This window comes from Psammomys obesus, unplaced genomic scaffold (genome assembly GCF_907164565.1).
Source record: "Psammomys obesus unplaced genomic scaffold, mPsaObe1.curated_primary_1811, whole genome shotgun sequence".
Taxonomy (NCBI): Eukaryota; Metazoa; Chordata; class Mammalia; order Rodentia; family Muridae; genus Psammomys; species Psammomys obesus.
Window position 1 is genome coordinate 38,783,055 of NW_026585895.1, and position 14,408 is coordinate 38,797,462.

Below are 14,408 nucleotides of genomic sequence, written 5' to 3' on the forward strand. Positions count from 1 at the left end.
CAGGGAGCAACAGCAGGGAGGGAGGGAGTAGAGTGTGGGCAGGATAGTGTCGAGAGGGGGTGGAGAGATTCTTGCCCCCATCATGTTACTGTTCTGATCTTTTTGTCCTCTCTGAGGTGAAGAACATCCTCTACCACATATTCCTGCTGCTTCCGAGGACAGGCAACCTGAGACTTGGCCCTTTGTAAATGTGACATAAATGATGTGTTTCCTCAAGCACTTTATTTCTCTCTTTAAAAAAAAAATCATAACTACAAGAGAGCTAACAAACACATACTCAAGACTCACAAATGCATATACAGATACACATACACTCATACACACACATCACACATATCAAACACACACACACACACACACACACACACACACACACATACACACACACACACCCCAAAAGCAAGCAAAAACATAAAATTCCTTGAGTGGTGGCCAACTGCTCCTGAGCATGAGGCTTGTCCTGGAGTGTGGTTGCTGTCCCACTGTTATTCTCTGGACAGAAACTGGTCTTCCCTTTCCCTACCGCTACCAATTACAAATAGTGTCTTGGTTAATGGTGCAATTCTGTGCGCACTTCCCCTTCTCTGTGTGGAGATTTTTATCTGGCTTGAACTTGTGCAGCCTTATATGTGCATTATATTCATGCATCAGCTCTGCTGTATCTGGAAAATGCTGTTTCCTTGAGGTTATCCATTTTATCTGGCCCTTATAATATTTCCACCTTTTTTTTTTCCTGTATAGATGCCTGCTTGGCTTTAGGGCTCAGCCCACAGGAGGAAGCTCATGCCTTTCACTGTAAACCTGGCCAAGTCCTGTGACTGAGGAGCTCTGTTAGTTACTTTTTTTGTTCGTGTGATAAAATATTGTGACCAAGGCAATTCATGGAAAGAAGAGTCTGGCTGGTGGTTTCAGGAGGAGAGTCAATAAAGATGGGAAAGTGTGGTAGCAGATAGCTAGAGCAGAAAACAAGATATCTTCAATCACAAACACAAAAACAGAGAGAACAACCTCAAAGTGGGGTACACCTGTCTCCAAGGTTGTATCATCTCCCCTGATAGGACCATAAACTAGGGGCCAAGTGAATATAGACATTCTCTTTCAAACTACCACAGGAGCTCATATGCCCTAAGCTGAACCTATCATTATTATTTTGCTGAATAGATAAAGACCTTTTTGCATATGATTTTTTTATATCCATAGATTAGTGAAGCTCTTAGTTCTCATTAGAGAAGTGTCCTTGTGCAGAGGAGAGCAGTTAATGCAAAGACTCACAACTAAGCAAACTGCAGAGAAAACGTATCTGTGGCATGCTCAGCCACAAAAGGGACATCTTTATCACATCCTTTCCCACAAGGTTCTGGTAATGTTGTTTAAGAGGGGTAAAAAGACTGTCAGAGCTGGAGTTCAGAGAGGTCTTAGGCAAAACAGTATCTTTTGAATATTAGACAATCATTGCATCTATGAACTTAACAAAGCTGTGGTTGCCTATGTAAGACCAGCACAAAATCAAATCAATCAATCAAAAGATGATAGACACAGGAGCTCCTATCCCTAGCAGAGAAGCAATTGACACTTGATCATTGTTAAGGGAGGGAGATTAGGAGTGTAGACCATTGTAGGTTGATCAAGCTCCACTGGCCCTACACCTATGCGTATGAGAGAAGCAATGATTTGATTTGGTGAATTAGAAATGAGAGAGAGAGAGAGACCGAGAGACAGAGAACATGATATGGAAGGGACCCTTGAGGATTTCTCTGAAAGATGAAGCTTTCACATATAATGTACTTACCACATGTAAATATATATCATATGTGCATGCATTGAAATTCTCAAGTTGGATGCAATGATTACATAAAGAGTCAAGCAAAAGTAGTTCTGTGTACCACACATCTGCCAAGCCCAGAAAACAGCTGTGCATTCCTAAAGGAGTTCTTGAAGCTTGCCATAGTAACCAATGTGCATAACTTCAGTACTTTGCAGGCAGGAAGAATAACCCACAAGTTCAAGGCTAGCTGGTACACATAGCGAGTTCCAAGTAAGCCAGGGCTTTTCTCAAAGAAACAAAAGACAAGTAACCAGCAACCCCAAACAAAAATAAAGGCTCAAACTCTCAAGAAGCCACTCTGGCTCCTTGGTCTGGCTTTGAGGGATACTTGCTGTCTCAGCTTCCTTGCCCTCTTTAGTTTAAGTGCAGAGTGTGCCTTCATGCAATTACCCTCTTCTGCTTGTCTCATGTGAGAGTGTGGGATGTCTGCCTTTAGGGTTCCACTCAGAGTCCAGAACTGTTTTCTAAACACTAGGCTCAGTGAAGGGCATGTTGTTTTGCCAAGATATTTTGTCCCCGTCTTATTGAACCACTGTACTTTTCAAGGGAAAGCTAGCCTTTCCCTTGAGGCTGATTTATTTACAACCAACTCATCAGAAGGTCACTTTGAGAATGACCTTCTGCCATTTCATGTTTAATATCTCCCATGAACTTTATTCCTGAGCCTCTTGTCCTGAAGCCAGCATGTCTCATACATTCACCAACAAGAAATCCAGTTTCTTTTTAGAAGATATATTTAGGAGGGACCACTTTGTATCTGAAGAATTTTCTTCAGTCTTCTGAAGGCTGTTCCTTTTCCTTCAACTCTCAGTATATTCTCTCGGGAATTTCGATTTCTTTGTCTTTGCATTCAATGTTACTTGTTTTTTTGACCATCATTGAAGCTCACAGAGCATACTCTTCCTTCCCCATTGCTGTCTAAGCCATTTACTACTATAATTCATTTGTATTATAACCTAATTTCCCTCTGGGCAGTTGTGAAAAGAGAATTGCTCAATTGTAGTAGTATTTGTTGATGTGTGCAGTTCTCTACTCAAGAATTAAATGAATTACAAGTGGGGAACATGGCTGGGAGACGTAATTTAACTAGTTTCTGCTTTGAGGGCTTGTAAGATTCTTCCCATCACCTCAAGCTTCTTTGCCTGAGCGCTGTTCTCTCTGCTGATGCTCCATGGCTCTTTCTTTTGATCGTAATAATCTAACCAGTATGAAATTTTTGTTTACTCTCTTCATCTGGAATTCTCTATGTCGACCAGGCTGGCCTTGTCCTTACAGGCCTCCTATTTCTGCCTCCCGAATGTTTGTATTACAGCCATGTAGCACCATGCCTTCATCATGGCACTCTTGCAGTTCTTCAAATACAATTGAAATAAACCAGGCTTAGGTGCATAAGTGTTATTTCTTACTTTCAAATTGTCAAAGCACATGAAAGAAGGAAGCACATTGGAAGAAGGAAGTGCTTGCTCAGAATCTAGTGTTTGCTCAGAATTTAGTGTTTATTAAGTCAACATTGCTATTATAATCACTGCCTCTTGAATTCTAGGGGAATCTTTTTCATTTCTTTCTTTCTTTCTTTCTTTCTTTCTTTCTTTCTTTCTTTCTTTCTTTCTTTCTTTCTTTCATTCATGTTTCTGTTTTATCTCTCCCTAGTTGATATTGTACTTAGATATTAAATAGCCAAAAAAATTCAAACTATTATGTCTGAGAGAAAGTTTAATAAAAATTTACTGAGTAGATCTTTAAAAAAACAAGAACAAAGAAAGATAAAAAAATAAATATGTTCTACCACCAGGCTGAATGTGCTTTCTCTTGAAGTTTTGTTTTGTTTTTTTCTTCCTGTTCCCATTCCTTGTTTTCATAGTTCTACTTATGGTGTAAATACCATTTTTAAATGACACTTGCAAAGAGTGGTTGTATAACTACTGACTCTAAGATAAGTCTTTCTTCTTCCACAGGCACTAGGACAAAATTAATCCTTTTTTTCTGACCATTGGTGCCGCTGCTTATCCACAGGTCTTTCACCAGGAAAGGTCATGACTTATTTTGTTTTGTTTTGTTTTGTTTTGTTTTTCTTTGTGTAGCTCTGGCTGTCCTGGAGCTCATTCAACCTGGCCGCAAACTCACATAAATCCACCTGCCTCTGTCTCCCAAGTTCTGGGACTATAAGGGTGCAGCACCACTTAGAAAGACCATGATTTGTTAAACTCTCATTAGATTCCCATAGCCTGATAGGCTTCCTGAATGACCACGGCCTAGCTAAATACAAGAATGAATCAACAGACTTCTGCTGAAGGAAATTAAGAAGTGGTTTATAATATATTATTAAATTATATATATGGATATATATATATATATATATAATTTTTCAAATCTAACTCTAACTTAGCAAAATGACATTTGGAAAGATTGAAGAGATTTTTGTTTTTGTTTTCAAGCTAGAGAAATCCCAGCTGGTCAATAGAATTTGTCCTTCAAAGTGACTACTATTTTTTTCTTTAAAATAAAGAAATACAATATTTTCATAATGCCTTTCATCTCCAAAGACCCTGCTAGTATTAATTAATTCACAAAATGATATCGTGCTTGAAAAAGGAGACTCTGTGATTTAGGTTTATCTGTAAAAGCCTGCTTTGCCCTGAGCCAGGACAATTTCCTGAGCTCTGCCCTCAAAATCTGCCTTGCTCAGGAGGAAGCAGATGATTCCCTGAAACCCACCATAGGCTTTTGACTCCTGCAGGGTTATCAGTAGACATGCCGTACAATGTTTTAATAAAAATAAAGAAGATAAAGATTTAACATGCTATAATCAGATTTATTTTTTTTCTTGAATCTTTATTTAGAGAAAAAAGGAAAAATGTCTTGAAACTAATTGGGTCTCATGAACAGCAGTAATTTGGAATATATTAATAGAAGATCAAGAAACAAATGCATACAAGCGTATTAGAGTTTTGTGTCATGATGTTTCATGTTTAAAGTTGCTGCTTCATATCTGTGTTAAGCAATAATACAGTTCTCTGTTGTAATTCCAGCCTCTTGCACTGAAGCCCTGATATATCTATGTGGTACTAATGCTATATTTCCTCCTGAACTGGGGCCACTGTGAACATTTTTAGACTCCAGTTATGAAGGTTTCAAAAGTAAATGTCAAAACAAAAGTGTTGTTCTCTTAATTATTCATGTTGATCACAATCAGCTTTATTAAAGGAAACTGTAAAAAATAATTCATGATTCACTATATATATATATATATATATATATATATATATATATATATATATATACACACACACATACTCATAGGAGAATCTGCAATGGCAGTTTTCATTTTATAAAGTAAAACATTTTACTCCAAAAAGGAGTGGACCTAATGGATCATTTGAAAAGTTGTAGCCAAAACTGGTCTCATGATTTTTAAAAATATTTAGGATAATTCTTTGAATATGAGATAAAAGAATTGAGGTTTACATTGTGGCCAGTGTTTTAAAAAAAATAAACATGGGAATTCCTATGATAAAAACAATAAACAAATAATAATATCAAATAAAGAAATTTAAATAATTTCTTCTAATTATTTTGCTACATTGTTGCATACATGACACTGTGTCCTGATAGGTACTGGCAACAGAAAGCTGTGGATGTCTTGGCTACCATGCTGAGGCATGCATGGAGGCACTAGGGAAAAAGGAAGAACTACAAACATATCAAAGTTGTGTGAAAAGAATCTGCAGGTAGATGAAGAGGATGTAACCTCAAATTAATTAGAGTTTAAAGCAAACGTTGTGTGTTCTAGAGAAGAGTGTCTTCATGAAAGGTAATTGGTAGTTTAAATATTATAGATTTGCTTTTTGAAAAAGTTGGTGGTCCTTTCATCATCACTGTTTGTGAGAGTCAATATACCATATGGAGTTTAGATAACTGATGACATTTCTGACTTTGAAATAAAGGTAAGACATTCAATTCAACAGAAGTCATAGAGGAAAAGTTGAGTTTTCCTTGTGCTCAGAAGACAGAGCAAATGTGTATTAGGAAAGACCACATCTGGCTCAGGAGGCAATCAACTGCTCATTTATGGAGCTTTTGGAAATAGTGGCTATGTGTATCTGTATGTATGTGGAGATAGGAGGTATATAGATTTAGAGTTTACAAACTAGAATTCTAACTTGAAGTGGGAAATAGTAAGAACTGGAGGGGACAGGAACTCCACAAGGAGAGCAACAGAACAAGATAATTTGAACACAGGGAACTTCCCAGAAAATCATACTCCAACCAAGGACTATGTGTGGAGATGACCTGGAATCCCTGCACAGGTGTAGCCCATGGCAATTCAGTGTCTAAGTGGGTTACATAGTAATGGGAAGAGGGACTGCCTCTGACACAATCTGATTGGCCTGCTTGTTGATCACTGCCCCCTGAGGGGGGAGCAGCCTTACCAGGCCACAGTAGAGGACAATGCAGCCACTTTTGATGAGAACTGATAGACTAAGATCAGAAAGAAGAGGAGAACCTCCCCTATCAGTGGACTTGGGGAGTGGCATGTATGCAGAAAGGGGAGGGAGGGTGGGATCAGGAGGGGAGGAGGGAGGGGCTTATGGGGGGATACAAAATGAATAAAGTGTAATTAATAAAAAATTAAAAAAAATTTTTTTTGCTTAGATTTAATATTTCTTTGCAATGTCGAGTTTTCCTTTTGTTAAAATTGAAACTGCAAAGGTAAAACAATTCACCACATGTTAGTTAATGAAAATATAACTTAAAAAATAGGAAGATAAACTAAAAAGACTATTTCTGAATCAAATGGACCTGACAGATATCTACAGAACATTTTACCTAAACACACAAGAATATACCTTCTTCTCAGCACCTCATGGAATCTTCTCCAAAATTTGCAATGTTTTGGTCACAAAGCAAGCCTCAACAGATATATAAGAAGATTAGAATAACTCCCTGCATCTTATCAGACCACCATGGATTAAGGCTGGAACTCAACAGCAACAGAAACAACAGAAAGCCTACAAACTCATGAAAACTGAACAACTCCCCACTCAATGATCACTGGGTTAGGGAAAGAATAAAGAAAGAAATTAAAAACTTTATAGTGTTCAATGAAAATGGATACACAGAATACCCAAACTTGTAGGACACAATGAAAAAAAAAAAACAAAAAACAACAACAACAACAACAAAAACAGTGCTAAGAGGAAAGTTCAAAGCACTAAAAGAAATTTGCAAGATCCCATACTAGTAACTTAGTGTCACACCCTCTAGAACAGAAGAAAGAAAACACATCAAAGAGGAGTAGATGACAAGAAATATTCAAACTTGGGGCTAAAAATCAATAAATTTCAAGAGAAAGATACAAATAATCAATGAAACCAAGAGCTGTTTATTTTAGAAAATCAACAAGATAGATAACCTAAAAGGCAGAGCGAGACTATCAAATTAACAAACTCATTCTCCAATTTAGAACCATGCATGGATATAACCTAGAACCCCTGCTCAGAAGTAGCCCATGGCAGCTTAGCATCCAAGGGGGGGTTCCCTAATAAGGGGAATAGGGACTGTCTCTGACACGTACTCAGTGGCAGGCTCTTTGCCTCTCCCTGCCTCCTCCCCGAGGGAGGAGCAGCCTTGCCAGGCCACAGGGGAGGACACTGTGGCTGGTCCTGATGAGACCTGATAAACTAGGGTCAGATGGAAGGGGAGGAGGACCTTCACTATCAGTGGACTTAGAGAGGGTCAGGGAGGAGATGTGGGAGGGAGGGTAGGATTGGGAAGGAGCTACAGCTGGGATACAAAGTAAATAATCTGTAATTAATATAAAAATAAAAATTAAAAAAAAGAAACAAAAAGGGGGACATAACAACAGACACTGAGGAAATTAAAAAAAATCATTAGGTCTCACTTCAAAAGCCTATGTTCCACAAAAATGGACAATTTTCTGGATAGATTTCACCTACCAAACCTAAATCAAGATCATGTAAACAGTTTAAACAATTCTATAACCCCTAAGGAAATAGAAGCAGTCGTCAAAAGTCTCCCAACTAACAAAAACTCAGGTCCATATGGTTTTAGTGCAGAAATCTGCCAAACATTCAAAGAAGAGCTAATACCAATACTCTTCAAACTATTCCACAAAATAGAAACTGAACAAACATTGCCAAACTCATTCTATTAAGCCACAGTGACCCTGACATCTAAACCCTTCAAAGAATGAACAAAAAAGAGAATTTCAAATTAATTTCACTCATGAACATAAATTCAAAAATACTCAATAAAATACTTGGAAACCGAATCCAAGAAGACATCAAATACATCATCTACCATGATCAAGCATGTTTCATCACAGGGATGCAGGGATGGTTCAACATTCAAAAATCCATCAATATAATTTTCCATATAAATAAACTCAAAGAAAAAAATCACATGATCATCTCATTAGATGTAGAAAAAGCCCATTAGAAAATTCAACACCCTTTATGATGAAAGCATTGGCAAGATCAGAGATACAAGACTCATACCTAAACATAATATAAAGGCTATTTACAGCAAGCCAATTGCCAACATCAAATTAAATGGAGAGAAACTCAAAGCAATTCCACTAAAATCAGGGAAAAGAAGAGGCTGCCCATTTTCTCCATACCTCTAGCTAGATCAATAGAAGTGGTAGCTAGATCAATAAGACAACTAACAGAAATCAAGAGGAAACAAATTGGGAAGGAAGAAGTCTACCATACATGAAGGACACTTGGTCAACTCTGTTCATAGCAGCTTTATTCATAATAGCCAGAATCTGGAAACAACCTAGATGTCCCTCAACTGAAGAATGGATAATGAAACCATGGCACATTTACACAAGGGAATACTACCCAGCTCTTAAAAACAAAGAAGTCATGAAATTCTCAGACAAAAGGATGGAACTAGACAAGGTCATTCTGATTGAGGCAACCCAGAAAGTCTCTGAAGAAAGAAACAGAAGAAGATATCAGAAGATGGAAAGCTGTCCCATGCTCATGGATTGTCAGGATTAACATAGTAAAAATATCCATCCTATCAAAAGCAATCTACAGATTCATTGCAATCCCCATAAAAATGTCAACACAGTTCTTTACAGACCTTGAAAGAATAATTCTTTCAAGACCCAGGAAGACACATATGGTATGCACTCACTTGTAAGTGGGTATTAGCCATATAAAGACAGGCATACTATGAGGCACTGACCCAAAGAAGATAAGTAATTCGGAGGACCCAAGGGAGGATACATAAATCTCACTTGTAAGGGAGATAGAATAGAAAGACTTTGTGGATGAAGAGAGGGAACACAGGTAGGAGAGGAAGCACAGAGAATTACGAAGGGTGGAGACCAAGGGTGAGAGGACAGAAGGACTGTAGAGAAAAGAGAAACGGAGAGTGGGAGTGTCCCTCTGACAAGCCGGATACCTAAGACAGGGGAGGCTCCTGGGAGGTTATAAAGGGCACTCAAGCAGAGACTCCTAGTAGCAGAGCCATAGAGGCTGAAGAAGACACCTACTAACCAGACTAGTCTTCTAGCAGAGGGAGGGTAACATCAACCCCATGAAAACTTTGAACCAAAATTTACCCTGCCTACAAGATGTGCAGAAATAAAGATAGAGCAGATGAGATTGTGGGAATGTTCAATTAATGCCTAGCCCAACCAAAGACCTACCAGTGCTAACCCCTGACACTGTGAATGAAGCTCTGCTAAACTTGCAGACAGGAGCCTGAAAGAGCTGTCCTCTTCCTCTGAGAGGCTCTATTCAGCAGCACCTAAAAAGAGATGCATAGACTCACAGCCAAACATTGGGTGATGTGTAGGGCATCCTGTGGAAAAGTGAAAGAAAAGAAAAAAGGACCTGGAGGTCACAGGAGCTCCACAAGAAGACCAGCAGAGCCAACTAACCAGGCCCAAAGGGGCTTGCTGAGACTGGAGACTCAACCAAGGACCATGCATGAACTGGACCTAGGCCCCCTACAAAAATATAGCAGATGGGCATGACCTCATGTGGCTCTTCCAGTAAAGGAAGTGAGGACTGTATTGGATAGGGACTCACTTTCTAGCTTTTTGATTACTTTTCTTGGTGATACTGTCTTGACAGGTCACAGGAGAAGAGGACACTCTGTCCTGATGCAACTTGATGAGCTGACCTGGATGGGAAAGGGAGCTCTTCTTTTCTGAGGAAAAGGGTAGGGGAAAGGGAAAGATGGGGCTATAACAAGAATGTAAAGTGAACAAAATGATAAAAAAAAAAGAGATGTCTTTCCAGAACAAACAATAATGTCAAAAATAATGTAAGTGGAACCATGACATAACAAAAAGAGCACAAGTCATGGCCTCTCACTTCAAGGCATTTACAGTCCAGCTGTGGAACAAGTCTATTACCCATGAAATAAGAGTGGACAGCATAACAGTATTTGACCATGTGATAGGATGAAAACAACATAATGACTACAGAGAATTCAAGCTCCTTTAGGCTAAAAGCTATGTCTCAGTCATACTTCTATTACTGGCTTGAGGGTGTGTGTTTGGGAGTAGGTAATACATAGCATAAATCAGGGACCATCAGAGCATTATACAAACTTGATACAATAGGTAAAAGGAAGCCAATTTGTTTGGATAAGAAAAATAAAATATTATTTTATTTAAATAAAATATTTTATTTAAGATACGGCCTTAAAGAAGGTTGTTCTGGGGTTACTGCCTAAGTTTCCCCTTGATTAATCCGTGTGAAAGATATAAAGGGGCATTAGAGGTGGGATCCAAAGCATTTGAAAGTCAAAATGGTGGTAAGTGTGGTCACAAAGTAAGTATGTGGTCACATGACTACCGAGGAAAGGCTAATCCATAAGATGGCTAAATAGGTTAGGGCTGAAAAGATGTCTCAGGTGGTCATATTACATACCTATATATGTGCTCATACGATCTCACATGTGTGTACAGTAACATATGTGTACACATGCACATCAAGAGAGAGATAGCTGGATGGGAATTGTGGTAGGGAAAATAAACGCCAAAGGAAAAGGCATGTGAAACTGAGAGATGTTTGTTGCTACTGGCCTAATGAGGAGGGATATAGTTGTTGAGTTGGCCTAATGAGGAGGGATACAGTTTGGGGAGATACTGATGGTGGGTGAAGTTAGAATATTTTATGTCTTACTTTTACTGAGAAAGAACCATCAGAACAAATAACTAATTAGTAATTGAAGATTTAAGAAAATGGTGAAACAGATCTTCTTACAACAAAAGCCATTGTCTTTTCATTTGAGTATATGGCACAGTGATAAGATATATACTTAGATAATACTTAAATAATTCTCCCATGCTCTTGCAATCATGAGGATTATAGAAATAGAATTGTGAACACAGGAACTAATTCCTCTGTCCTAGAAGACTGACATTCCAATGAATTGACAAATAAATGAAAGGTAGTGAAGTCTAAAGGGAATATTGAATAAGGGTAAAAAAATAAAGTAGTTTAAAAAAAGATCAAACAAGGCCCATTTTAAATTGTACATTTATTTTGTGTGTGCCTCCCTGTGTGTGTGTATGTATGTATATATGTGCGTATGTATGTATTTGTTTATTTAGGCATACATATGTCATGTTGCATAGGTGGAATCCAGAAGACAGATTGCTGAAGTCAGTTCTCTTTGTAATATGTGCATCCCAGATATAGAACACAGGTTGAATGTGTTGGCAAATGCCCTTACAAAATGAGCCATCCCACTAACCCAAGACTTAATTTTAAAAGTGAGATAAGAATAGTAATAGCTGCATTGTCCTCTTCTGTGGCCACTTTTGACGAGAACTGATAGACTAAGATCAGAAAGGAGAGGAGAACCTCCCCTATCAGTGAACTTGGGGAGGGGCATGCATGCAGAAACGGGAGGGAGGGTCGGATCGGGAGGGGCTTATGGGAGGATGCAAAATGAATAAAGTGTAATTAATAAAAATAAAAAAGTTAAAAAAGAATAATAATAGCAAGTAAATGAAGAAATATTAGTTAAATATAATGATCACAAATAGATGAATGAACAAGTAGAATAACACTTCAGCAGAAGAAGCAGTTTGATGGTAGCAGAATAAACCAGAAGAAGGAGGTTATGTTAACGGGGTAGGTGGAACTTTAAAACTTGAAAACTCCTGGTTGCCTTCTAAGTTCTAGTTTTGGGAGAATAGAGGTCATTGAGGGTTGACATTTTATCCTCCATCATGACTGCAGGAGGAGATGGGAAGTGATTAACTTAAGAGTGTGGTTCCTTTATAAATAGAATTTTATAAAAATAAAAGGCTCTACAGTCTTTAAAATTTGGCACATAGGAAGTGAAAGAAGGAGGAGAAAGGGGTCCTGTTCTAGTCCATTAATTTCCTAGAATACAGAAGTGCTTGTTTGTGTTAACAAAGACTTAACTGGGTGGGACCGTGATACATATAATTGAATTTCTTGTCCTAAACACAAGTTTTATGGTATTTGATACAAAATACTCATATCCAAGATTTCTGCCAAGTGAATCACATCAATAATTGTGTTGTCATCTTGACACACCCTCAGTCAGACTTCAAGATATAATCCTGTTCTGAGTGATAGGTTAATTGTGACCTTTGACTGAGCTAGGCACTAATAAAACACTTAAATTCTGGACTCACATAATGTCTGTTTGTAACCTTTGTAACCTCAGGTTTTCGTCCTATGCTCCAGTCCCCAAAATAATGACTCTGATACTTTATTGGACATGAATAAAGCCATAAGCTTTGGCTTGTTCCCCAACTAGTTTGTAACTTATTTTACCTTTTTATTCTATTCTATGTATGCCATGTATTCTTTGGTTGGTTACCTTTCCTCAGTTTCATGTGTCCATCTTATTCAAAGTCCAGGGTGAATCTCCTGCCTCTGACTCTGTCCCAGAGTTCACCTCTTTTTCCTGGAACTCCCATCTCCTATTTCCTACCTTAGGTACTAGGCCATCAGCTTTTTATTGACAGGTGGTGCTTCCTCACAGTACATAAGAGATTCCCTCTACAAATGATACTTATTTGTGCAGTTTCAAGTCACTGAGTTAAGGCAACTTTTTGCAGGAGTAGATCAAAGAGTACAATACTATAGTAAAATTAGTAACTTACTGGATGTTCTAGTGGTGGAATGACATCTTTCAACACATGCTGTGAATGATTCCTTCTGTGCCGGGAAATCTGCAAACACAATTGACATTAGATACTATTACATTGTTTTGCTTTACAAAGTTGGAAATCATTTTAATGAGCACAATTTAGTAGATATGCAAATGAAAATAAACATATTAAAATTTAATTTAAAAAGGATAATAGCATAGATATAAAATGAGTAATGTATTAGCTGTAAATTAATTTGAATAAAATTTGTATTCCAAGATGGCTGGCTTCAAAAATATTTATGTATTTTTCTAAGCCTTGAATTTCCCCCTTTTCAAGTACTGAAATCAGTATTCCAAACTTGGACATCACCAGAACTTTACATCTGCATTAACCAAGTTATATAATGTAAGTGCCACTACATGACAGTAGAGGTTAGAACATAAAAATAATATTCATATCCCTATTGGAACTCTTAGCTTGGACAATAGTCCTAACATTAGAGAAAGCCCCAATCATTCCATACAGTGTGTCTACAAGGAGAGGCTTTGCCATTTTATGGTTGGTAGAGTAGTGAGGGTCTAGTAACCAGCTTCAAGCACCAATCCCATGAATACAAAACTTCCTGAGGATTGATTCTCCAGGTAACTTCTACCTTCTTCCAAGCCATTCTGGAACATCATGGAGAAAAGACAAGCTGAACTCATGCTTTATTTAGAGAAACATTTTTCTTTTGTTACCAGATTCTAAGCATAATAAAATAAATATTTAACATCTTTGTATTTCAGCATCTTAAAATGCAGTAACTGGGAAAATATTTCATGCTGAAATATGATGTATTGTTTATGATGGCAGCTCATAATTCTCTGAATGTGTGTTGCGTTATTCTCACATCTTCCTTATTGTTCAAGTACTATTAAATACACAAAAGTCACATGGCACAATTTCTTTGAGCAAAGAAAGAATGATAATTATCGCTCTTTCCCCAGAAGAAGCATCTGAACAAATTCAATCATTAAAGAAGAGAGGGGGGACTTATGATTTAATATGCTTGATATATTAGGTATTTCATTAGTAAGATTATTTCATTTTTAGCATGAAAGAGAGAGTAGAAAGGAAGAAAGGAGAGAGATAAAAAAGAAAGTGGATGAAAGAAATAAAGGAGTTCTTAGCACTATAAGAAGAAATGAAAAAGTTTTCATGTCTTTGGCTCTCGTTACTGGTATGTTTAACAGACTGAAAAAAATTAGATCAGTGTCTGCGAAGAGTTTGAGGTAATTGTATTACCATAGAAACCAGAAGCTGGGCCTAAAATCCCAAGCGCTATACAATTCTGGAACCCCATATTTATCCCACAAAAACTAAGTTATAAAGAGAGTAAAATTTGAGCTTCTTCTCTCCACTGTCCAGTTGGAGTCTGCATTGAAGGGTGGAGATAACACACATGGAAGCAAGTAT

The 14,408-nt window shown here is 37.7% G+C and overlaps 1 protein-coding gene across 1 annotated transcript in view; it reads right to left on the reverse strand.

The window, feature by feature from the left end:
- The window catches only part of Arhgap15 (Rho GTPase activating protein 15), a 528,611-nt gene extending 514,991 nt beyond the window's left edge, over nt 1-13,620 (reverse strand). Inside the window, exons 1-2 of the mRNA XM_055599722.1 lie at nt 13,606-13,620; nt 12,963-13,031 (exon numbers count right to left, since the gene is read on the reverse strand). Coding sequence (XP_055455697.1) covers nt 12,963-13,031; nt 13,606-13,620 — 84 coding nt within the window. The remainder of the gene's footprint in view (nt 1-12,962; nt 13,032-13,605) is intronic.
- Nucleotides 13,621-14,408: the final 788 nt, after the last annotated feature.